Here is a 26,906-nt window from a genome sequence, read left to right as displayed (position 1 = left end):
TAAAGCTTTTCATTTTAAGACATACAAAGAAGTTAGTTTAACATATTTAATGATAATCTCAATCCTAACCAGCAAATCACAACTATTAAAACATTTTTATTGTTACAAAATCCAAACCAAAATTTTATGTTTCCCAAAAAACTTTTATAAATACTAACATTTTAAAATTTCATTTTAATGGATGTGTGAGATTTTGATATATGTGTACATTGTTGAATGAAATCAATGTGACAAACATATCTAGCAATAATGTTTTTCAGTGTGTATTGTTAACATAGGTATTAACTGGCTTCATGTTTAAAATTCTTGACTATGAGGGGGCTGGGGTTGTGGCTCAGCAGTAGATCCTCAGCACCACATAAAAATAAATTAATAAAATAAAGATATTAAAAAAAATTATTAACTATGAGATGAAGTTTGGAGTCCTTGGTGGAAAGACCTAGAAGACTGGACTGTGTCAACATCCTCTGTCCACTCTGCCCTCCAACTCCATTCCTATTCCAGGGTGCTGGGCCACTGTGATGTAGCTCTCAGCCTTGCTCTGCCAGTACCTAGGCACCTCTTTCACCTGCTTTTACTCTACTTGAAACATGTGCATTCTCCACTCTCCTTTTGAGAGGCATATAAGTGTGCCCTGTTCCTGGGATCTGATCTAGACCTCCCAGGCACTGTGCCTCTGGGCTGAAGTTGCACCTTGCTTCTGCTCCTCCAGGTGCACGATTCATTTGTTTGCAAAACACAAGCCAAAGTTTGCATTACTTATGTTTATATCTCCCCACATCTAGCAGGAACACCAGCTTATAAGAAACTGTTTAGTAGCCAAATGATCATACTGCACATATTAGAATGCACACCTGTTTTTTTTTTTAATCCATGCACCTTAATAGGCAACAATCTGAACTTTCTCATAGCTTCTCACCATTCCATCCCTGTTAGTGCCCCCCAACCTTGACCCCAATTCAGAGGCCAAGTTCTCTGTGTGCTCTTTTCATGAGCTGCTTTTACATGATAAAATGTACAATCTGAAGAGTCTTGAAGAAGTACTGCTGCCTGTCCCCTTGGGACATCCAAGGGTTGGAAACAACTGAAATTAGGCTTTTGCATTTTCGAAATGGGATGGAAGCCGGCATGAAAAGGCAAGAGAACTTTGCTTAAAGCCCATATTGCATGTTAGGGAGAAAAGACCTGGGGCAGGTCATCAGGGTCAAAGGGATATAATCTAGCAATGAATCCCCCACCTCCATTATCTGGGAGACCATGCCGAGGGAGCATTGAGGTGGCCTCAGGTTGAGCGTACTGTTAAGAGGCACATGGGGATGCCTGAACTTTTATCAGATTTAGCCAAATGGAGGAGACAAAATGAATCCACCACTTTCCTCCCCAGAGGAGAATAATTCCATCTCTACTAGTTTCTAATAGCTTACAGTTTCTATAATACGAAATTCACCTTTCTATCTCAAACTTAATCTCAGATGCTTGGGAGCATTAACGTATTATCCTCAGCATAACGTGCCGCTCGTTTATTTTCATTTGTTCACTTCATAATTCCTTATATGCACCTTCTGAGAGCTGTGCTGAGTTTTGGGTGTTCAGCAGTGAGCCTAGCATTTGTTTTTGTCCTCATGTTACCTTGGCCATTGCTGGTTTGAGAGGGGGAATGAGCATCTCATAAGATTGGGGAGGTTACTTCTGTAGGAAGGGGTGGGGGGCATAAAGGAGAAGCTGGAGATCTGAAACCATGAGCTTTGATAACTTCATCCTGATCAACTCTGCTGATCTTCATCTTTATGAGGTGTGTGTGTCGGGGGGGGGGGGGCGGTAACAGCTTCTGAAAAGTGCTTCTGAAAGGTACTTCCTATTCTTGGCCACCAGGCATGCTCACAGAGGTTAATTCATCCCATGCCTACTGGTGCCAGGTGCGTGCTAGGTACTGACCGGGAACCTGGAGATGACAGATGGGTCTACTGTAAAGGAGTCCCAATCTGGCTGCCTTGTAACTCTGGTAACTATATCAATTTATCATCCAAACTAGAGCATTTGAGAACATAGGGTAAAAGGCATCCCTTTCTGAGTGACACAGACATCCTTTCTGCTGCTGCACTGAGTCATTGTTTTGGGGAACAGCCTTCTGCAAGTGACTGCCACCTCTCCAAGGAGATTCTGATGTTTCTTCAGTCTCCGGGTCTTGGGTGGCATCAGTGAAAACAATTTCAGCTTCCAGGGTGGGGATTTGTGTGGGTTTTGTGGCTTTCTGGAGAAAAAATTAGGTACTTAATTTTGTATTTAACATGCACGTTTTGTATTTATTTTTTCTTTTTAGTTATATTAAATGCCAAGATATACCTTGACATAATCACAAAAGCATGGAACCCAACCTGTTCTGATTCAGTCCCTAGCATCTGCTCCCCTACTCCCTACCCTCCACCCCATCACTCCATAGATCCTTTCTCAGTTCATTTTTTTAAATTAGTGTCCTGTGAATATACCTGATCCCGGACCCACCACATCACACCCATACACACACATACAAAAGTTCAGTTGGATTTATTCCACTGTTCTTCTCTTTTCCTATCCCTTCTTCCTCCTTGTCAATACCCTTCAGTTATTCTACTGATATTTTCTCTATTTTGATGAAATTCCCTCACCTCTTTTTTCCCTTTCTTTCTCTCTTTCTTGTTGTTTTTAACTCCTCTGCCTAATTTTGAACATACTAGAGAAAACATTCAACCTCTTGACATGCACTTTGTAAAAGCTCATTGATGTCAGAGAATTTAATGCAAAATAAAAGAGGATTGCTAATCAAGAAAATAAATAAATAGCTGTAGACTTATACCAGACAACACATGGCAAGACTACTATAACAAGTGTCCCTCTGTGTCCTGGGGCAGGACTAGGGAGGTTTTAATTTCTGCATATACTTCATGTTTATTAACCTCTAATTTCATAGGTCCACCAACTGGTGTCCTAATAACTTTCTGTGTCTCTCAGGCCCTTTGGTGACCCTCAGTACAACCAGCTGGCACCTCAAATTTCTGGCAGGCATCAGCATTGACTATTTTGCCCACCCCCTCCCCGAACAGAAGCACTTAGCAAAGAGAGGTGTAAGCAGCCTTGCAGCAGGAAAGTGGGATGGGGGCAGTGGCTGGGGAGGGCTGGGGGAGGAAGTTATCAGAATGATCATCCATCTTTAATCCTGTTAAAGCAAGAACTTTGTTCAGTATAGTTACATCTCTCACTTTATTAGGTAAAACTGAAGCTGGAGATACAACATAAAAAAAAAAAACTTTTCAAATCCATCCCAGCCTGTATTCTGAAACAATTAACAATAATTTATTTAAAAATGAAAAATATGGGTCAAGTGTTAAACTGGCTATGACAATGGAACAAGCTTCTTTGGCTAGGGTGTAGCTCAGTGGTAGAGCACTTGCCTGGCACCTGTGAGGCCCTGGGTTCAATCCCTAGAGAAGCTGCTGCTTTTTTAATTTTTTCCTGTGATACTGGGAATTGAACCCATGGCCACATGCATGCCAGGCAAGCACTCTACTATTGAGCTACACCCCCAGCCCAGTCTTGCTGAGTTTCCCAGCTTGGCCTGGAACTTGAAAATGTTCAGCCTCAGTCTCCTGAGTAGCTGGGATTTCAGCCATGTGCCACCACCTGGCTCCCAGCAAAGTACTTGTTTTTGATATTTTATAGAACTCTTTTCACATTCCTGGAAATGTCTCCGTTCATCTCTTATTCCACCACTGATTGTGAAGTTTCTGCCAAGAAGTTCCATTTACTGTTTTACCTTGATGTTGTCTATTGAAGCACACCTGGCTGGTTTTCCTATATAGTACTTAGTCGAAACCAAATCAGCAAGGATGGTCAGTCGGGGGAAAGTCTAAAGCAGTGCCACTCAAAGTGTGAACATGCACTGGCTTTGGCCTCAGTATCAGCCAGCCACGTGATTAAGCACACTATATGACAAATATTTTGTCAACTAGCTACTTTGGGCTGCATAGGGAATATTATCTTCCAAAGTCTCATATTAAATATTAGAAATAGGATTAGATTTTAAGGCCTTTAGATTTTAAGCCTAGTTAATCCTTGAACTGATTTGATTCTTTGTTATTAAAAAAGTGAATTATTATCTGTGCGTCATAACTCTGATTTTAAAGGCTTCAGAATAAATCATAAAGAAACGAATAACTCAACACATGAAGATAAATTAGATGCCCTTCTGTGGGGCAGTGTCACATACTGTGAACTAAGGCTGGCTCCTTTCCTCCTCCACATACCTGGCCACGTGTACAAGAACTGTTTCTGGGGTTGGAGGTGTAGTTCAGTGGTAGAGTGCTTGCCTGGCATGCTCTAGGCCCTGGGTTTGATCCCCAGCACCACAAAAGTAAAAGAAAAAGTGAAATAGAAAAAGAAAAAGAAAAAGCTTCTGTTTGGAAGGCTGCCACCATGTGCTGGGCTCAGAGTCCTTCAGGTTTCTCTGGGCTTTGTGCTTGTGCCAGATGGCTCTGCCTCAGTTGGCTGGGTTGACTCATAATTCAGGTAGTGTTCCTCATATCAGTGTATTTACTGTCTCATTAATTTTAACTTTCCCAAAGCTTTTCCCAGGCCAAAGCCACTAGGCTAAATCTCAAGCTTTGTGTGTCCCATTAATATGTGACTATGTGAAAAACTTCTCTATAAAACCATCAAGGTAAAATGAGAGTGATGATAAAAAATGTTGATCCCATGAAGTGGAGCATTGCTTTTCATTTCCCACTGCTGTAGCTCCTCTACCTGATTAGAACTTTCCTGCAATTTGTGTGATTTGACAAGGTTGTGAAGACAGCTTAAAAGTTATTTCTGTGTTTTTGTTTTTAATCAAGTGATTATATGCATCAAGGGAGACACACATTATTTTTAGTCTTTTATATAGACTATATTGGAGAGCAGTTTGGTCCATTGTTTTAGTTTATACTTACTGCCTGCCTGTGAGTCTTCAGGCCCTCAACGTTGGTTGTGAGGTGGTCATTAGGTCCACCAGTGTCTTACCTTCATGCCTTATATACGGATAGTATTGCTGATATTCCCTGAATATGCTCCAGGATGTAAAACTCTTATTTGGGAATATAGACATCTAGCAAAATTATATAAGATCTTGCTGTAGTCGGTACAGGCCTGGGAAGGCATTTCTTTGTGTCTTTAGAAATCAAAAAGGAACACATTTCCCATGTTATATCTCTTCTGCCTTTCCTGATATGTTCACTTCCTTTTCTTCTTTGTTTAATTCTCCTCAAACTCATGACCTGTACATCTAAAATCCCCAGTAGAAGACAGCTGAGGTTTCCGAAGCTGCACAGGAAGCTCTAGGAGATTTTCCATCATGTGGACTGATGCCAGTTGAACTCTGTCCGGTACCTTTTCTGCTGGGTGAGCCAGAGGGAAGGTCTGATAGGCACTTATCTGATGAAGAAATGTCGATAGCTTTTTGACAAAGGCAACAAAAACCACACTTACATTATTTTCAGAAAGTAGCTGTAAAAAGATACTACCAACTATGCATATGAAAAGATGTTCTATTAGGAAAATTCAAATTAGGACAATTATGAGATAACACTGTGCATTTGTTAGAATGGCTAAGATTAAACACTGATCATGCTAAGTATGGTTGGATATATAAGAAACTGGAACTCTCATAGACAGATGGTGGGCCTATCCATATAATGTACTCATATAATATGCGTACATATTATATGAATCCATTTGTATAAAATATTAGAAAATACAAACTAATGTATAGTGACGACAGAAAATAAATCTGTAGTTTCCTGAGGAGAATAGAGGTACAGGGAGGAGAAGGTATGGATTACTGAGGGTCACAAAGAAACTTTTGAGGGTGATGGATATGTTTATTGTCCTTATTTGAGTGATGGTTTCATGAGTACCTCCAGATCTTAAAACTTATATTCTATATTTGAAGTATGTGCACTTTACAGAATGTCAGTAAGGCTCTTATAAAACAAATAAAAGACCTCACGTCTGAGTTCCTTATGTCAGCATAAGAAAAGATATTAGGAAGCATTTGAGACATTAGTGTTAAGATTTTAAAAGATATGGCCCAGCTAAGTATCTGCCAAAAGCTATATATTCTCTCCAAAAATGTGCACACGGTTTCAAGAATTCCAAGACCAAGCACCCAGATTACCTATAGAATTCTTTATATTTTTGAAGGAAAAAAAAAGTACTTTTCAATAGCTGTGTCTCATCACTATAATCCTCTTTGTTTTTCTAAGCAAATAATTCTTCAGCAAGGATGACTTTAAAGTTTGTACATCTCCCAGCTAAAAGGACAGCTTAGGCAGGAGGCCAACCTAGGTAACACAGTGAGACCGATCTCAAAAAAAAAAAAAAAAAAAAAAGGAATTTTAAAAATGTTAATTATGGCCATCCTTTCCATGGTATTCATGGTATTTTTATTTTTATATTTTTACTTTCTTCATCTTCATCTGAGAAGGAATTAAATTATAAACTTACTAGTATATTACCACCACTAGCTCAATGAGGCTGAATTTTTATTGTTTATACAATTTCATTGCTTTCAAAATGAGCAATAATAACATAATGATTATTGGACACTTCTAGTACCATGCTGCCAGCCAGTTCATAAAACTCTACCTTAAACACATTAAAGGAAATTCATGGTCAAAATACCAATTTTATGCTTATATTTTAAAGGACAGATTTAGTATCAGCCAGTTTTACTATGCCAAACTCTCAGATTTTCACACTGAGCTCACATTGCCTAAGATAATACTAACAAACTGTAATTTACCCAGACTTTAAGGATAATAGCAGGTGTATGTCTTTGTTTCTTTTATTTTCCATAATTCCTTCCTCCCACGTGTAAATAATAGTAATACTTAACTCAAGTCTTTTTGACATTTTGCTCCCAAAAGTTACCTGCTTATAGTACCTTTTATATTCCTAGAATTTCTTCTATTGCTTTTTCTAACCATCCAAAATTTTAATGGAGTGAAATGCAAAGAAAAAATACAGTAATTTTCCATTTTCCTACAATATTTTTTCATAGACACTGTCTCATAAATTTGATAATGAGAAACACCTTCTAAGGTGACTATATTATATGTGTCCATAGGCAGAGTCTCCTAGACTTTTTCAACAAAGACTCAGAGGCAGAGATTTGTATGCAGGTAGCTTTTTGAGTAGTACTTTTAAGATCAATATCTGTAAGGGAATAAAGGAAGTAGAGTTTGGCAGGTGGAGGAATTAAATTGTGTTTCAGCTACAACAGAGACCTCCGTCAGCAAAGGGAACTTTGAAGATGAGATGCTCCTTAGGGCTGCTCAGCCTTGAGGCAACAGAGCCTTTTACTCTGTGACCAGTCAGTGAATGCAGGCTGCTTCTGGAAAAGGGGCCTGACCTGGCTGACACCACCTCTGTGGCCAAGGGGAGTTCCCAAAGAGAGGGACTAAGCTGAGTTATCAGCCACCAGTAGTCCCAGCAGATGGGAGGACAGTTTTCTTCATTTCTGTAGCGCACCACAGTATTCATTACAGTCCACCCCTTGCACGGTTTGTGTACACCTAGAAACAGTTCTTCCAGGATCAATTAGTGTTTTTGTTGCCTGGTGGAAATTGTAAGTGATAAGATTAGTGGCATGAATTATGGTCTACACGGTAGCACCTAATCCTCAGGCTGCACTGATACTCATCATCGTCATTCTCTTGTAACCACTATAGAGCCCCTCCGTCAGGGCTAACACCTCTGCTAGTTTCAATGGCTTGCCTGGGAGGGAGAATATAACCTAGACTAAAGATAAATGAAAATGGTCAATCTTTAAAATCATGGTCATGTAGTACATGATAGTATAAGTATATAGTATACTATGCATATGAAAAGATGTTCTATATTTAGTTGGGATGAGCCAAGAGTTCATTTATCTGCTTTGGAAAAACAGGATTGTTACTTAGGAGACAGAGAACTCTTTCTAAAATATTAATGATTCTTCTGTCAGAGGGTCTTGGGATTTTTAGTGTCCTGGAACGCTCTAAAATGATATGCAAACTTTTTGTATGCATGCTTCTGGGGAGAGACCCTATAGGATTTTTACCAACGTCAGCTGGGTGCTAGTGTCTCAACGATTCATTTGTTCCCTTAGTCACATATTCAATACAGAGTTACACACACTCTGTGCCAGGTACCAAGAACAGCAGCACTGAATAAAACAGAGATGGTTTCTGCACTCATTGCCCATTACATTCTGGGCATGTGGAATTAGGCTAAAGAGCCACATCCAAAAGTAATTCATAAATATCTAGCTTGTGGGGTATTATAAGTGCTATGAGAAAGGGATAGAGAGTGAGGCAGTGTCAGGGTGGGTGTGGTATGTGGACAAGGTAGCCTGGGACATTTGAGCAGAACCTGGAAGGGGAGGAGGCAGTCATGGAGGAGGATTCCTTCCAGCAGAGGGAGTGGCAGGTTCTGGGGTTCTCAAGTGAGGCCTGCTCCAAGTGCTCAGAAGTCATTATAGAGGCCACTTGTGGCTGGAGCAGGAGAAGGGAGGGAGAGAATGGTGAGGGATGAGCTCAGAAATGGACCTGGAAGCCAGGTCAGATGGTTGTGAGGCCACTGTAGCGACTATGACTATGTTTTTTTTTTTCTCCCTATGATTCTGGGAATAGAATCCAGGGCCTTATACATGCCAGGCAACCACTCTCCCTCAGAGGCTGCATTCCCAGCACAAAATCATGATTTTTACTGTGAGCTGGAAAACCATCAGAGAGTTTAGAAAAATAACAAGGTCTGACCTCATGTTGGAAGGCTCACCTGACTGCTGGATGGAGCCTGGCTGTTGAGCCCATGTGGAAATGTAGTCACGGTGGCCTCACATGGACAGTAAGAATTCATCATTTTCTGTACATGAAGATACATTTCTTTCTAAAATTTGTCTTCATATACATTTATTCTGGGTTTGAATCAAAAGATTTGAATCAGGCAAGGAAATCAGATTGGTACCAGTGATTTCAGCACACATTGATAAGACTGTTGGTAGAGACCTGGAGGAGTGTGGAGTTATGGAGCCCTTTCTGGAAAGAATTGGGGTAGGGGATGGCAAAAACAGAAAACAAACAACAACAACAACACTGGACAGGTACCTTGAGGCCAGACCACAGTGAAAATTTGGATGTTATCTGGAGTTTAAACAGTAATCCCTAAGGAAGCAGCACATTCTAATTCATGACCAAAATTCTCCAAGTAACTGACAAGTGTGAGCAAGAGGGTTATGAGGCCCTGAGGCCGAGACAAGGAGAACAGTTTCGGGATTACAGTGCCCAGGGCAGAGATCATGAGCACGTGATGTGTTCCTTAATCACTTGCAACATACAGAGCTCTATTCTAAGCACCGTATATGCATTAATCTAATTAATCCCAAGACAACCTTATCAGATAGGCACCATTAATATCTACATTTCACAGATGCACTCATGCACAAAGAGGTGAGGCAAACCTGCCCCAGTTGGAGGAACGTTACACAGCCCTTGGTACGAGGCAGGATTCAAACTCCTTTGGAGTTCAGGTTCTTACACACTGTGCAGTGATGCACACTTCACTGCCTCTTGTGAAGATAGGAGCCTGGGCATTTAGGGAGAATAATGGGGCCAATCTCTTAATTTTATCTCAAAGTGAAATGTAATAATTTTACATTGGTGTTACAACAGTGCCCCTGAGAAACACCCTTCATCTCATCTTGTTTTCTCCTAGCCTAGAACTTGGGTTGTCTCCATCTTCCTTTGTCATTTCATGCTGCCTTTTCTGCATCAATGTGATATTCAGAGCAAATGTTTAGGGTGTCTCTTTGGATGAAACAGTATTTTGAAGTCATCACCTTGGTGGGTCTCCCAGACCATTCTTTCACCTTATCCTAGAATTTCTTACCATTATCAGTACCTCAGACTCAGCATCCATTGGTCATCTTTTCCCTACAGCTTTTGTTTGGAACTAGCTTGAATCAATTGAATTAACTCACTGCCTCTAGACCATCACTAATCTATGGATTGTTATGAATTAAGCTGGTATCTGGTGAGAAAAGTGTGTCTTTTGACCAATTACTAGAATACAATCACAGGCTATATATAGTCATTAAGTAACTGTTACTTTTCTAGCTGTCAAAATGTGGAGCATTTGAGTAGTACTAGGAATTTGTGAAGAGAACAGTGTCTAAATACCCAACTTACTTGTCCAAGGAAATCTGGGCTACACTGCATGGCCATTGATAGATCACCTCAGGACAAACTTTTTTTTTCCTTCTCTGTTTAGATCCAGGGAGGGATTGAACATCAGTGTTTAATCCATGTGGCTGTTAATGATACTATCACAGTTTGATAAAGTCTAATACCTATCATACCTCAGGCAGCATGTAAAAAAAAAAAATCAAATAAGAACTTGATCCCTGACAGGTATTCAGTCCTACTTTGTGATACAAGGAAACAAAAACAGCAAATGGGGCTATAAAGCCTCAGTCCCTGGGCCTTCAGTGTATATTTTTTTGTCCACATTTTCCCAAATGAGAGGACAGCATTGTCCTCTGTCACTTGGGCCTGAAGTTCTGAAGTCAGTGGCCTGGGAAGGAGGAGGAGAAGGGCAAACTCAAGGAAGATAAAAGAGTCTGCACCAGAAACCAGGACAGTGAGTTTTATTTTGGAAAGCAGCAAGGGTTTGGCAATGAGCTGATGGCCTCTGAGTAAACAGGTGTCTGAAGCCCTTAGTTTTTGGAAACGAGTATCCCTCAAAGCACCAACCTCAGTGTTCACACAGCCACCAAAAGCCCTCAAATCACAGCCAGGCCTACCCAGCCCTTCCTTCTCAGCTCACGTTCCAGGTAAGGAGCATTTTTATTTTTGAAATCCAGGTGCACAGTGAGGAGAAGGGAGAAAACAGTGACACCCATCTTTTTAATGAGCATTGCTACTGGAAGAGAAATTAGCATCACCCTGAATTTTATGTGATGTCAGTTAAATGAAGGTGTTTTATAGCACTTTACAACAAATTAGAATCAACTAAATTGAAAATAAGCCTAGCAGCTGGGATAAGTAATCAGGTAAGTGGCCAGTTTTGCTATTTTTGCTCTGAGCTGAAGACAGAATTTGAATTTCTAATGTCCTAGAGGTGTGGGACTCAAAATTGGGGAGCCTAGATCCCAGGATGATTGTTTTAGATGCTATCAGCTCAGTCGAGCCTTCCAGTCTCCAACTTGCTTAGCCATTCCTTGGAAATTGGCCCTGGTACACACGCGTGTGCACTACAGAAAGGATTGTGAATTAGCGTAGGACACAACTCTGTTTGGGGCTGAACATTAAAGAATAGCCTGGAAATAGACAACCCAGAACTAGGCAACAAATCATCCACATTAGCCAAGAGACTCTAATGAAAGGACTGAAATTCTTATGAAGATTTTGTGGCTATTTGCAGAACCAACCCAAATTAGAGGAACTGTCAGAACACTTTTATGTTTTAATAAAATGGGTCATGTGTTCACTTACTGTGGTTTGCACATAGTCAGAATGCCTGACATCACTCACACTGGCCTTGGAGGGCAGAATTTTAGAAAAGAACTTTTTACTTCAGGAGCCAGTATTTCCTACATGAAGTACCGGAAGATTTTAGCATTTAAAATGTGTTCAGGGAACTGTTTAAATGCCAAAAGAAGCTTAGTGGTGATAACTTTTTTGGGGTAGGTGGCCTAGCATATACCTGATGTGTGTGTGTGTGTGTGTGTGTGTGTGTGTGTGTGTGTGTGTGTGTGCGCGCGCGCGCGCGCGCGCCCCCAAGCTTGTCTGAGCAAAAGAAAAAAGAAAATGATGGGGGGTGGGGAGGTGGGTGGTATTGGTGGAAGTGTAGCCCTGCAGATTGCTCAGAATGGAATTACCAAGAGGGCAACAAATGAAGATAAAAGGATGCCTGTAATTATAGTTTATAAAGAGAAATAGGCCATATTGAATATATAATTTTCATTTTTTTCCTCCTCTGCAGCTGATGAATTAAATGAAATAAACTAATCTGCAGAAAATCCCTGTACTTAGGGTGTTTTTCTGTCAGTCTCAGAGAAAAATAAAATTTGCACAGATTTCCTCCTTCTCTCTACTTATAAACTTTCTATTTGAGTCTCTCTTCAAAATATTTCTGAATATTCTTTTCTCTTAAAATTTCTTATATCAAAAAAAAAAATCGGAGAACTTTTTAGATACCCAGTTGCTAAAGCAGCAGATGATTTTTCTCATGACAAGTAAAAATGATAACCAGGACCTACTTCCCTGATTTTTCCAGTCGTAGCTTCCCTGAGCAGTAGCCTTAACATGACTCTTCAATAGATTATCCTTGAAGTTTGGTTATGGAAAGAGCAGAGTTTTAAATTGCCACCATTATTACCTTTTGATAATTCTGCTTGTAAAGAGTGCCCTAAATTAGAGGAGTAACCAGGAAAAACTGATGTGTCTAGTGAGGTATCAGACGGACCCCATCACCATAGAGAGCAGCACAGGTCTCTGATGATTCCCGCTGACACAGAGCAAAGATCTTCAGTACTGAGCTCCTGGCTGACAGCCTCCAGCACTTGACCCTGTTCAGCTGACTTGGGTCTTGTTCAAGGTGGCAATTCATTGTTTTGACAGATCACTGTGCTCTGAAAGCATGAAAACATACGCCAGAGTGGTAGAGGTTGTCCACTGCATTTTGTTGCTCTGACAAAAATGGGTGCACAGAATTGAGTAGATTTATAGGCCAGGAGTTCAATGTGCTGACCTGTCATTTCCTGAAAAAGTTTTTTGCAGTTCCTTTCCTCTTTGTTTTTGTACTGCCCTCTCCTGGCTAATAAGTTTTTTAGTAATGAGTGTTTAGAAAAACCAAATGGTTGAGACTCTGTGGGCTGCTATCATTTCTACTTTCCATTAGGAAGGTAATTTCAAATTTTATTATATGAAATGTGGGGTTGACATATAGTGATTAATTCAGATGCACACAGATACAAGATTGCTGAAATGATATATCTGTATGAGAGTAATTTGGTCATTTATATGGACTTTGTAATGTCTGTGAAAGAAATGATTTTACCATTTATTGCATCATTAGTCAAATTTTCTGAATTACTGATGTGAAAATACAGTGTCATTAGAAATGATCTGAACTCTTTTCCTCCATGTTTTGTGTCTTACAGTGGCTGCTAACTTACAGAAGATCGTAGATGATCCCAAAGCTTTAAAAACATTGACATTTAAGTTGGTAAGTGGGAAGTTATAGTAAAAGGATAATATTTTGTCATATTGTTGACATCAATAAGGAATAATATAGTTTAATAACCTATTCTATAATTTTGTTGTTTTGGGTCCGATTTTGCTTTCATCATCATTCCTCTGCAGCATTTGGGAACATTTTCTGATCATGAGTAGACATTTCCTCTGCCATGAATAGCCTCATTCTTCCACCATCACATCTTGGACTAAAGAGTGGCCATTTAGGAATCTTTAAACCTGCATGTTCCAGTTGGCTTTCAGTTTGTGTGGCAACTTGACCATACAGACAAAATTAAAATCAATTCAAAGCAATACTCTTTACTAAAGCTTTCTGAGGTGAAAGCCAAGTGGTTCCAACTTTTAAAAATAGAGGCTGATTGTTGTAGAAATGGTTTAGGTAATTGGAAGTGATTGCAGAACAGCTCACCGAAGGCTGGTGAACAAAGACATCACCTTTTACACTCACCTTTCAAATCACAGTACAGGTTTTTGTAGAGAGCAGATATTCCAACAATTTTTATGCACTAGCAGATTTTAAACTTAAAGTCTATAAGGCCATGGAGCTACAGAATCCTGGGGTCATTGTGATAAGAAAAGACGATGGCCATGGCTGGAAGTGAAGAAAAGACCAGATATTCAAAAGTGACTTGTTTCCTGAAAGTGTTAGCAAACAGTACAAGAAGGCCAAATAAGTGGCTCATTTTAAAATTATGAATTAATCTTATCAAGAGCCAGTCAGAATGCCACAAGCAATTTAGGATTTGGATCACCAGCACTTTGCTGTTCACAACATATATTGATGAGCTGTCTGTTTTGTCTCTTGTGAAAATTAAATGGAAAAATGTGTGTGGCCAAAAAACGCTAAATGATTAGTTATAGTAAATGTGAGCCTAGCGCTAATTAACTTTCTGGGTCTTGCTTCTCGTCTAATTTCAGATAACTAGACTGTGTGATAAAAGAAAAACACAAAAGATTTTTCACAGCAAGAGCATATCTGAAGACATTCTTTTTTCTTTTGATAATAAAAGAACATTTTGTTCAGACAGAGTGCTAGATTAACAAATTGTAAAATCCATCTTCTAGTTTGGGACCATACTCTCACTTCTACTGTGTTTCTAATTTACCTATCATATAAATGTCCCTTTATTCACTTTTTATACCATCTCTAGAACATTTTCCTGATTTGGGATATGTAGACAAAGATAAGCATTTGAAGGTTTCACACTGGCTGCTATACTGTCTTTAGGTTAACTGGAAGAATAATGTATCACTCTCCCTCATCTCCTTCTCCAATCAGTTTATGTTTCCTAGATTCTCTTTCCATTCTCTCTGCTTCTCATCATCTCCATTTCCAGCACCTTAGCAAGACACTCTCACCTGCATAAACTGGTCTCTCTGCTGACACTTGGCCAGTGCCCAGCCCTGTGTACTGTCTGCAACTGTAACCAGAAAAATCTTTCTGCAGTTCTAAATAAGTTCTATTCTAAATAAGTTCCAGAGATGTTAACAGCTCTTCTCTTCTCAAACCCACACTCCTGAACATGCTTCAAAGCCCCCCTGATCAGATCTACCTTTAGATCCCCTGCTGTGCCTTGTCTCTGTTTGTAGGTCCCTTTGCATCTTGGGAGCCCAAGGTTCAGTGGGGTGAAGGTGACTAGGATTATAACATAGAAGCTGCAAATTCAACTTCAGTCTAACCTCAGAGTTCATGCTGTCAACCACTATTTACCCCTAGAGACAGGTTCCCCAGCCTCATGGTTCACAGTTCTGTTTCTTTGTGGCTCCACCTTCAGATGACTGGACACATTGACATCGGCTGGAACTGGGTCTCTTTGTCCTTAAAGATTGAGTAATACTGCCTAGGCCGGCACAGTCCTAGAAACAAGTCCATACATGTGTTCCGTCCCATTGCAGCCTGACAGTGTCATTGTATGATGCTCTTGTTAAATGGAAATGGATAGCTTCCCCCCCAAAGATAGTTAAATGCGTTAAATAAAACCAAACTCAAGAGTGACCTTCTACTTCTGTCACTTCACTCTCTATCCAGCCCTTGTTAGAGCCTGAGAGGGTTTCTTTGTTGTTATCAGCAGCGGGCCAGGTTGAAATCCACTTGACAGAGCTAATTTGAACTGATTTTTGGCCTGATCTTCTGTAGGCCACTCACATGCTGATGAAACTGCAGAGATTCAAATGCATTTGCCTCCATTCATCAATTTGGTTATTTTATTGAAGAATAAAAGATCAAAGTAGTTCAGCAGCACTTTTCCTTGTAAGCTGCCGCCACTGCTGCACATGATCCTTTTATCTCTCAGCTGTTTATCATGATTTTAATCTCAGAGGTTTCATTGCTTTCTAAAGGAGAACGACAGGGGCCTGAAAATCTTCTGAAGAACAGCAATATCTTGATACTGTTTTTTTTTTTTTTTTAACCTCACTACACTAGGGCTTCACTCAGGACCATGGGGGTGCTTTAAAAAATAAAATCACTAATGCCCAGGTCCTATATCAGGTCACCTGATATTTTGACGCCACTTCTTGACGGTTCCAGTGTTTAGCCCAGTCAGAGAAGCCTTCCATTTGGAGATGGCTCCATCACCATCATCTCCTCTCACCACCACTTGGTTCAGTTTTGGGAAGGTGTTTGTCCTTATGTGATATTTCTGCTTATATAAGAATAACAATAGCCCAAAGGGGCAAGGATATTGGTTATATAAAGAAGTGTATTCTTTTCCTTTTTCCTGCCCAATTAGATCATTAGGCTCTTAGTTGACAGATAAGATAAAACATAGGCTTTCCCTTGTTGGTATGGCCAGGGGCTGGAGGATCAGATTCTTTCTTCACTTTTAAGGAAAGTTAAAAGTGAAGGCATGGAGGGCATTTCAGCTCGGTGTGAGCTTTGAGTTTTGACATATCACTGCACTAGCCTTATGACAGGTTTTAACAAATATTTTTATTTTTTAATTTCATACCTTGTAGTTTTGTAATGTATGTGAAACTTGCTGCTTTTCAATGTGAAAATCTTGAAATTGTATTGGTAAAAATATGAAAAAAAAACTATATTTGATTTGCCCTTAAAAGAATACCAATTGAAATATGTGTAATTACCACCCAATGGGTGCACGTTTACATAAGCTTCATAGATTTTAGTTGCTGAAAACTGATAACATTATATGCCTTGCAGTTTGAGATTTCATCAGCATTTTAGCAATTGATGACTAAAAGACGTATTTCTAGAGGTGCTCATGTGTACTTAGAGGCTGAATGACTGAATCAATAGTTCCCAAAGTGCAGGTAAAGTTGAGACCAAAATGGAGTAAAACCACCTAGGAGTTTGAACTTTCTGCCCATACTAAAAGGAGAGAAAGATGTGACACTGATCTTAAGGGAAACTGCCAGTTCAGGTAGGTCCATGAGGCAGCCCTGTGCCCTGTGCCCCCTACTCTTAAATCTATAACAGTGGCTCTGCAAGGGTGGCTCCCAGACGGGCAGAGTCAGCTTAACCTGGAAATTTGGAAAATGGAAACTTGATAAAGATGCAAATGCTCAGGCCCTGTCCAGGGCCCAAGGAGTGGGAATGCTGGGGGCTGAGCACAAGGATCTGATTCCGATGCAGACTGGAGTTCTAGAACTGAGGCTTTGTGAAAGGGAGCTTTATGCTTTGGGATGCACGGAAGTACAGCAGTGGTTCTCTGCTCAGTGGCACCTTGGAATTACCTGGGGAGCTCAAAAAATCTTAATTCTCAGACCACACCCTAGACCAGTTCAGTAATAGCCAGCGGGGTAGATACAAGCATGGGTCAGTTTTCAAATTCATCTGTTCCGAAGTGTGTACACATCTGGGGTGGGGGTATCCTTCAGATTGGTACTAAGCAACCACAGCAAGTTTGCAGGGCACAGACCACACCATTGGCTTGGAGAAGGAGTGAGAAGGAATTTTTTGAAATCATAGTAAATACTTGAATGATGACATGCATGATGTCATATGCTGTCACACTAAGTACCTGATAGGGTACTTTTTTTTTTTTTGTAGGGGAAGCAAAATTTTACTTCTACCCTCTAAGGGTTTCTTGACTACTCCTAAGAATTAAATTGACAATTAAGAGGAAAGCACTCAAATTTATTTAATATAAGCTGGGTATGGTAGTACACATCTGTAGTTACAGCTACTCAGGAGGCTGAGGTAGGAGGATCACTTGAGTCCAGGATTTCTAGACCAGCCTGGGCATCATATGAAACCCCATCTCAAAAAAAAAGAAAAGTTTAAGATAAGTTTTTGGGAACTTTCATAAGGAGATGAAGACCCAAAGGAAGCCTTTAGAGTTGAACTTTATATATGCAATTGGATGAAGAACAATAAACTGTGAAATCGTTACAAGGTAAGAGGGCTTGGAGGGAGGTAGTTAATCATGGACAAGTGACTAGGAGCATAAGGGTTAGTTTAACAAGGTTTGTGCAGGTTGCTCTTGGCTTTGACTCCCTACCTCTAGATCAGAGAATCTTCTACCAGGTGCAGTCAGAAACCTTCCACGTCGGAGTTCCAGCTCCTGTTTTAGGAAGGTCAGAATGTACTAGCTGCTCCTGCTGCTGTTGTTTTTAGAGAATCATTAATTTAAAACAGTCAACATGCCAGAGGGCATATTTTGGGGTGGCACAGCAGTCTGAACTCTTCACTTCTGAAGCCAAGGTTCACAAAGCTGGGTCTCTAGCTTCTGAGGTTCCCTTAGACCCTTCTAAGGGATTCTTGAGGTCAAAACCTTTTTCATAATACTACTAAGATGTTACTTGCCTTTCCTACTGTGTTGATATTGGTGTAAAAGCCCCAGTGGGTAAAACTGACAATGTCAGCACAGATCCAAGCAGTGACATCAAACTGTACTATGGCCATTGCTTGCTTGCTCACTCATCCACTGAAAAAACGGAAGTCATTTTCACTTAGGAATTTTCCTAATGAGGCACCAAGTGTTTTTTGTTTTTATTAACTCTCAACTTGAGGATGCGTCTTTTTAATATTCTGTGTGATGAAATGGGAAGACTTATTTAGTATATCGAATTACATTGATAGTGTCTAGAAAAAGCCCTTGTGAGATTGATTGGTTGTGAGCTCAGCTAGCTTTTGTTGTTTTGATTTTGGTTTTGTTTTTGTTTTTCATAAAACACCTTTTTCCTTGGAAGAATAACTGACAATCTGTTATTATTCATGCTCAGGTATTTGGCAAACATATTTTGTTTTTCAAAATGAACAAAGTAACGTTGACCCTTAAAGAACCTGACAGTATCTATTGCCAATAATAAATTTGAGCTTTCAAGCAAAAATATAATTTTGGAAAACATGTATCTGCTTGACATCCCCCCAGTTCCTAAAAGAATTTTCTGAAGAGATTAGCCATGAGTAATATTAATGAATATGATTTGTTGACATTGTATAATGAAACTTTCATATCGTATCATGAAAAATGTCAACATTTGGAAGATCTGCAGAATGCAGTGAAGCTTAAAATTCATGCACAGGTAAAAGATCCATTTAAAGGGCAAGGGAGACCAATGGATTTTAATGGAACCAAAGACGAAAAGTTCAATGCTATGGTTTCAGATTCCACGTTGCAACTAACCTTTAGAAAGTTTTGGTGTAGTAGCCAAGAGATATCCACAGCTGTTCAGAAAAACCATTAAACACCCTTCACTCCTCTAACTACATATTTCTGTAAGGCTGGTATCTTCTATTAAGTAAGACACTAAAAAGTTTGCAATATGGAAAGCAATGTCAACCTTCCCAAGGTTTTTTTATTGGTGGTATTGCTGTTTTGTTGTTGGTGGGGGGGAATATGATCATTTTTCATAAAGACTTTATGTTAACATGAAGTGAGTTTATTTTTGTTACATTTAATGAATTTGGTAAGTATTTTTTAATTATTTAATTTCTAAGATAGTACAAGAAATGTAATTCACATAAACATGTTTTGGTGTTAATATGATTATATTATTTTTTAAATATCTTAAACATAATTTTAATAATTTCACAATATTTTAACATTTTCTGTTTTAATTTCTAAGTGCAATAAATAACATCCCACATAACCACAAGTTTATTGGTGTCCTCCTTAATTTTTAAGAGTACAAGGACATCCTGAGATCCAAAAGTTTGACTGGTTCGCAGAGGGTCTTTGGTCCCTTGTGTCCAAGTGTCAGGACTATTTGCATGTTGCCCTTCTTTGTGTTGGAGTCTGAAAGAGACTTGGGCCGAGCAATGGTTACAGGAGGGCAGAACGAGTGCTTTGAAGCAAGCAAACTTACATGGCCTGTCCAGGAGACTGGCATGTCATTGGAGCTACTAGGCCCCAGTAACCCAGGGTGGAATGGGCCCTCTGGGAAGATTGCCCATGGGATGGACCTACTGTCACTCCCAAGTCCCACTTCCACTGCTTGCCACAGGAGAGGATTTCAAATATGAAATCTTTGGTTTCTCTTAAGATTAACTACTATTGGATCTTTCATTTTTACTCGTCATCATTTTGTCCTCATGATATCCACATTGCCAAATCTCTGACATAGCTTTGAAACTTTTGACAGACTGTACACTTGCCAGTGACCTGACCTGACCTTTTTTCATCAGCAGTGGCAAGGGTTTGTCCTTAGAGGTTTGTTGCTCACCTTCTCATCCCACAGATTGTCCCTGCCACAGGCAGAGGGTTGAATAGGTGATGTTAACAGGAGCCATGTAGGACAGAAGAGCGGGCTTGGCGGGTAGGTGGAGAAACAGTGGCAGCAGGATGAGAGAGCAGGTGAAGGTTCCACTAGGGATCATTGTGGCTGACACCACCAGGAAGTGTCTCTGTGGAAATGCCTGCTTGTGAGACATGAAGGAGCCCTTCTGATCTTATTGCCCCTGTACCTCATGGAGACCTTATCTGTCAAGTGAAACTGGAGATCTCACTAGACAGGCACAGTTTGGATGCTTTTCTCCAAATTCTAATATTCCTACCTGTTAGGCACCTAATTTTCTTGCATAAGCATTAACAACTTACACTGAATGTTACTTTAAAGTCAGTTACTTAGATTAAAAAAATATTTAAAGTATGTTCTAGTTGGCTGCTTATTTAATGGAAAATGCTAGAGCTGATGAAGGCTGGTTTTATGTTCTATTTATTTAAATATCCCAAACCACATACAAAAGCAGCTTAATTGTGGTGATTGGAAAGGGCCCTTTTCCTTGCAAAACAAATCACTCTGACAATAACTTAGCAGGAATTAGGCCCAGAAAAGGATTGTATAGTCCCTTGGTGATTAATCATCCATTCCCAGTCACTCATCAACTTTTTTCTCTTTACTTGTGGTATTTATATAATGTTTAATTCTGAATCTATGCACTATAGCATGAAGAGGCAGCTTAGAATGATGATCGAGAGCAGTTGTGTGTCAGTGTGTGTGTGTGTAAAAGAGAGGGAAGAGTAGGTGACAGAGGAAATAAAAATAATTCAAATGTTAGAAGCAGTGAGCAGTTTGCAGGGCATTGGCTTATTTCAAATTCCTTCTGATTTTGAAGTAAGAAAAATAATAAAGACTTTGACACCCTATAATTTTCTTCAGTTTAAGGCAATTAATATGTCCTAAAATATGACAAACAAAAATTGTAATGGGAAAGCACTCTAGTATAATAGTCAGCTTGCTGTTACTGTAACAGGAAAGATAACTTATAAAGAAAAAAGGTTATTTTGACTCACAGGTTTGGAGGTTCCAATCCATGATTTGTTGGTCCTGTTACTTTGAACCACGGGAGAGGCTGTACATCATGGCAGGAGCATACAGCAGAGCAAAATCACTCACCTCATGGACAGGAAACAAAGAGAATAAGGGCCCAGTATCCCTCTATTCCCTTGAAGGACATTCCCTTAAAGACCTAACAACCTCCCACTAGGCCCCACCTCTTAAAGGTTCCACCACTGCCTAATAGCACCTCCCTGGGGACCAAGTCTTTAACACATGGACCTTTAGGGTACATTCAACACCCTAACTATAGCCAGTAGTTTTCCCTGTAAAACTTACTCTCATTATTTATTCATTAAATAGCAGTTGTCAATAATGAGCCATCCAATACTGGGTGACTCCCTCCTTTCTTCCCTCTCTCCTTCCCTCCCTCCCATCCAAGATTTATAGTGGAAGTAATGGGAGTAAAATAACAAAATTACTTGAGTGACCTATTCAATCTCTTCTGCATAGTTAGACATTGTTGTGTTTATTATTACAAAGAGGATCTAATTAGAAAGTATCTTTAGATCAACTCTTTAGTTATTGAAAAATGTCAAGTGCATCCTTTGGCAGTCATGTTTCCTTGGCAGTTCAGAGCTGCAAGGCCAGGATGTGGGTGGCACCTCTGCTCTGTACTTGATGGCATGATGACCAAATTCCTGACAGTAAAAGTCTAGAGGGTGACTCTTGGGGATCTCTCCTGGAAAAGACGGGACACTTGGTCCCATTACAAACCATGCCTTTGTTTGGATCTGCCATCGCATTATCAAGTTTTTAAATACCCACAACAATGACAAACCAGCATTGAAGGTTTTGTTTTTTTGTTTCCCTTTTCCAGGCTTCTGGCTGTGATGGGTCGGAGATTCCTGATGAAGTGAAGCTGATTGGGTTTGCTCAACTGAGTGTGAGCTGATGTATGTCCCTTGCTGTCACCCTGATCTGTCGTGCCCCCCCCACACCCACTTCCTGTCCACTTCCTCCCACCCCCTCACTCCCAGTCCCAGCAAAATCAGAAGATTGTGAAGAGGCTGGCTTCAATGAAATGGGATAAAAAATAATTTTTTAAAACTTACAACACTCCGAGTTCTGCTTTATTCTCTAGCAATCCACTGTATGAGAACAAGCAAATGCTACAGCTGCCTGACTGTTGCTGATTTTTCCAAAAGCTATTTAATATTCTTAGCATTCAATTCGGATAGCCCTTAAATGAAAAGAATCTGAAATACACTCAGGTGGTCCTATTTACTGGCAACAAAAGGAATTTTCTATCAAAAGCCTATTTCTCCTTTCATTGTTGTTATTTCTGTTATAACACTTCAATTGTACATCTGACAATACTGCCTCTTTTATGTTGTACTTAGAAATTAATATACTTATAAAATTAAGATTTATTAGCCAAACTTGAATTCTAGTTTTAAAACTGACTGTGAATTTTATTTTTCATATATTTATGCATTACACACCTTAGCTATAAGAAAAAAAAAGTTTTTTGATTATATGCTTCTTGCAGTTAATCTCTTGTTATTTAAACAAAAAGTTTCAGGTCTATCTTTGGAGTATTTATAAATTCTAATTTTTGAAATGACTGAATTAGGAACTTGGATGCTTATTCTTTTGGCTTGTTTGCCTAAAAACCAATCCACAATCTGATTGTCTCTTGGGAGAGGGAGGTGCCTTGCATAATTTCACATGAAGAATGTGCCTGAGGCTGCTTTCCTCTGGAATAGTCTCAGATCTAAAATTTCCTCTACATAAGGTGGCATATGTAAGATCTGCTTAATTGGAATGTTTAGAATGTTATAAAAAAATGTTGCCATTCTGTTAGGTTGCTAACTGTAAACCCATCTCTGATTTGGCTCTCCTTAAGAGATAGGATTTGTTATTCTAAAGGTGATAAACTTGAAAATATCAGAATCTGAGTTTTACTTGAAATTCTGCAGAATACCTAGATGGAGTGAAAATAATAGAAAGGGTTTTGTGCAATGACTAAAAGGTAAAATGCTGTTAAGTTTCAAGAATAAATACTTTCAACCCAAGTAGCCTTCTGCTTGACTATATATTCTGGAACTCTAGTACACCTTAGGATTTTCACAATTGGAGTCTAAACTTTCAGGGAGGTGGGCTCCCAGGATGGCACCATGGCTCTTTCCTAGCTAACCCTAGATACGGCAGCTCTTTAATGTACTTTAAAAAGCAAATATATATTACTAAGGACAAAAAGTTATTTATAATTGCCTTGTCATAATTGTTAAGGTGTTCTAGAGCCATTTGCATACAATTTAATGTAATTTCATTCCATTCTATTGTTTACACAACGATTACTCAAAGATGACTGCAAAGGTAAAAGGAAAATAAAAGTGTATTGCACAATGAAACTGTGTCACATCTTTTCTTTCTTCCTTTAGGTATTATCTGCATTTTGCTGTAATGATATTTAGCACTTCCATAAAATACATAGTAAGAATTACCTAGTGAGAAGTGCCCTAGAGGAAGAATAGGGCATGCATCCAGTCACAGAGGATTGGATTTGACAAGAAACTCGAATTGGCTTGAGGAGAGAATGAAAGGCAAACATCCACACTCTGTGTAGACATATGGTCTTTGAATTAAAAACACAGGGCTTCAGGGGACAATAGAGAATCATTCCTTTTGAATGCCTCATTCATTTAAGTGCTAGGTATGTTGAAGTAGAGAGTGGTTAAATGGCTTGTCCAAGGCCTTTCCCAGAGCTGGTTGCAGAGCTGGACTCCCAAGGTCCTGGTTTCCTGTCATCAAGAGCATGCTCTTAACAGTCTTGTGTACAACTCATGAATGAAAACAGAGTAAGACAAGACCCTCACCTTCTACTCAAGGAAATGCACATGAATAACTGGAGAACTTTGGAACTTGGTAATAAATATCATTTAATGTCTGCATTTATACCCATATTCCTATGTCCTTCCCAATGACATTTGACATGGCTTGCATACATTTATATAATAGGATAAAGATTTTGAAACACAGATAATGTAAGACTAAGGAATAATAAGAATTGGCTAATCAGTGAATGCAAGAATTATGTTTGAACACACAAATTCACAATGAGGACCTGCATAGTTGCTAGAATATATAGGTTTGAAGCACAGCTTCCTAACACCATACTAACTTAGTACTCAGCTATGCAAAGTGATCTACAGATACAGTGCAATCCCTATAAAAATTCCAAAAATTTCTATGGGACCACAGGAGATTCTAGAAAAACAAAGCAATTCTGAGCAAGGAGAAAGCTGGCAGTATCGTATTTCCTCGCTTTTGTAATGGAAGCAACATGGTGCTGGCATAGAAACTGACATATAGACCAATGGACAGGGCGGAGATCCCAGAAGTAAACCCCCTCACATTCACAGTCAACTGATCTTTGACAAGAGTGCCAAACATGCCCAATGGGAAAAAATATTCAACTAATATTGAAAAACTGGACATCCACAGGAAAAAGAATGAAATTGGAGCCTTACACCATATACAAAAGTCAACTCAACATGGATTAAAGACAAAATCTAAGACATGGAAGTATAAAATGCCTAGAGGAAAAGGGGAAAAAAATCTCTTTGCCTTTGATCTTGGATTTTTTTTTCATGTGATGCCAAAAATACAGTAAATAAAAACAAGTTTTATTGCATCAAACTAACAAGCTTCCTCAGAGCAAACAACCAACAAAATGAGAAGGGAATCTGGAAACTCAAACAAAACCACAATGAGAGATCACCTCACTCCTGTTAAGATGACTGTCATCAAAGACAAGATAAGTGTTGGTGAAGATGTGGAGAAAAGGGAGTCCTTATACATGTTGGAGATGTGAATTGGTATAGCCACTGTGGGATATACTGTTGAGGTTCCTCAAAAAAAAAAAAAAATAGAACTCATACGATCCAGGGTTTCCACTTCTAGGTATGTATCCAAAAGAAATGAAATCAGTATCTCAAAGAGGCATCTGCACCTTTGTGTTCCTTTGCAGCAGCATTCACAGTAACCAAGATATGGAGATAGAACCTAAGAGTAGAATGGTGGTTACCAGGGCTGGAGAAATGGGACCATGTTTGTCAAAGATGCCAAATTTCTACTATGTATGATAACTAAGTTCAAGAGAGCTCAACTACAGCATAGTAATTATAGTTAATAATACTGTATTGTATACTTGACATTTGCTAAGAGAGTAGTAGATCTTAAGTGTTCTCGCCACATGTAAAAAATATTGGTAATTATGTGAAAAGGTGGATATATTAATTGGCTTAATTGCAGTAATAAGTTCAGTATGTGTATCAAAACATCTTTTTGTGCTCCTTAACAATAAACAATTTTGCTTTAAAAAGTGAAGGACAACCATTGGTCGTAAGCAAGTAGTTTTAAAACGACATTTTCCATCATGCATTTACGTAACTAAAAATTCAGCTGTTATAAGTATGGTTTTAAGAGTGTTTCCTTTAGTGGTGCAAGCCTGTAATCCCAGTGGCTGGGGAGGCTGAGGCAGGAGGCTCACGAGTTCAAAGTCAGTCTCAGCAAAAGCGAGGTGCTAAGCAACTCAGTGAGACCTGTAAATAAAATACAAAATAGGGCTGGGGGGTGGCTCAGTGATTAAGTGCCCCTAAGTTCAATCGGCAGTACCACCCCCCCGCCCAAAAAAAGAGTGTTTCCTTTAAGCTGGTGCAGTACTTTCCGGAGTTTTCATCTTGGGATGTCACTACCAGGAATGAACATATGCTCAGTCCATAAAGTAAGTGGATTATAAGAGCATCTCTCGAAAAATGATAAAATAACTGACCCTCAGCATGCCAGAAATAATACCTATAAACACCCAAAACACCACTTCAAATAGGCCATCCCATGCCCCGCACTGGAATGGATGAGCCATAAAAGATGGTCAAAAGTATCTGTCTCCAAATGTCCCAGTGATTGCCTAGCTGCTAGTTTACTGTAGAAAGAATACATAGTTAAGCAACAGCTATGTCCCTTTACCTGCCTCCTACCTGCTTGCTCAGGGCTAATTGGAGGATCTAAGAAAAGTAAAATAATCTGCACAATCAGTTCATCTACTACTGTGCATTTTGCGCCAAACCAGTAGATGCTGAGGGTTTTGTTTTTTGTTTTGTGATCATGGGGATTGAACCCAGGGGCACTTTAACCAGTGAGCCACATCCCCAGCCCTTTTTATTTTTTGAGACAGGGCGTCACTAAGATGCCCAGACTAGCCTTGAACTTTCGACCCAGCTGCCTCAGCCTCCCCAGTCACTGGAATTTCAGGTGTGCACCATTGTGCCCAGCATCGATGCTGTTTTAATGGAGCATCTGCAGGTGAACAAGAATCATCTAGTTAAGAAAGATGCACAGAACTTCATCATACCTGAATCTAACCCTCAAAACAAGCATCATTAGCCAATCATTGAGCCCATATATTTAATTCATAATTCATCAAAGGGCAAAAATAGTATTACTAAGAGTTATGATCTTGCATCATTATAAATTGAATTTGCTACAAAATGATGGAAAGCCAGTTATAGAATAATTATTGTCATAGTGTGCTTTTATACCTCATATAGAATGTCAGCTTGAGAAACCAAGGCTTATATCATAGAGGAAAGTGGCTCATCAAGTAGAATGTTCAGTAGACTAGTAGGTCCATAATCTTGGAGAAGTGGGATAGTTCTCTTCTTTAAAAAATGGCACAGACAGGGGCTGGGGTTGTGGCTCAGTGGTATAGTGCCTAGCACATTCGAGGACCTGGGTTTGATACTCAGCACCATGTAAAAATAAATAAAATAAAGGTATTGTGTCCATCTACAAATAAAAATAAATAAATACATATTTTTTAAAAAAATTGGCAAAGACATTACTCTGGTCCAA

General features: G+C 39.4%; 1 protein-coding gene and 1 long non-coding RNA gene across 4 annotated transcripts in view; one reads left to right on the top strand and one right to left on the bottom strand.

Moving 5' to 3' along the window:
* The window catches only part of Stk39 (serine/threonine kinase 39), a 268,613-nt gene extending 245,209 nt beyond the window's left edge, over positions 1 to 23,404 (top strand). For all 3 annotated transcript variants that reach the window (XM_078017532.1, XM_078017531.1, XM_005315694.4), the window contains 2 exons: positions 13,211 to 13,275; positions 21,868 to 23,404. In XM_078017532.1, coding sequence (XP_077873658.1) covers positions 13,211 to 13,275; positions 21,868 to 21,942 — 140 coding nt within the window. In that variant the 3' untranslated portion in view covers positions 21,943 to 23,404. The remainder of the gene's footprint in view (positions 1 to 13,210; positions 13,276 to 21,867) is intronic.
* Positions 17,300 to 18,221, bottom strand: LOC144365559 (uncharacterized). Its single transcript, XR_013424126.1, has 2 exons — positions 17,768 to 18,221; positions 17,300 to 17,527 (listed from the first exon to the last, which is right to left on the bottom strand). It is a non-coding gene; the product is annotated as an uncharacterized LOC144365559 (long non-coding RNA).
* Positions 23,405 to 26,906: the final 3,502 nt, after the last annotated feature.

Source organism: Ictidomys tridecemlineatus, chromosome 7 (genome assembly GCF_052094955.1).
Source record: "Ictidomys tridecemlineatus isolate mIctTri1 chromosome 7, mIctTri1.hap1, whole genome shotgun sequence".
Taxonomy (NCBI): Eukaryota; Metazoa; Chordata; class Mammalia; order Rodentia; family Sciuridae; genus Ictidomys; species Ictidomys tridecemlineatus.
Note: the sequence above shows the minus strand (reverse complement) of the source record. Positions and strands in the feature narration are given on the sequence as shown.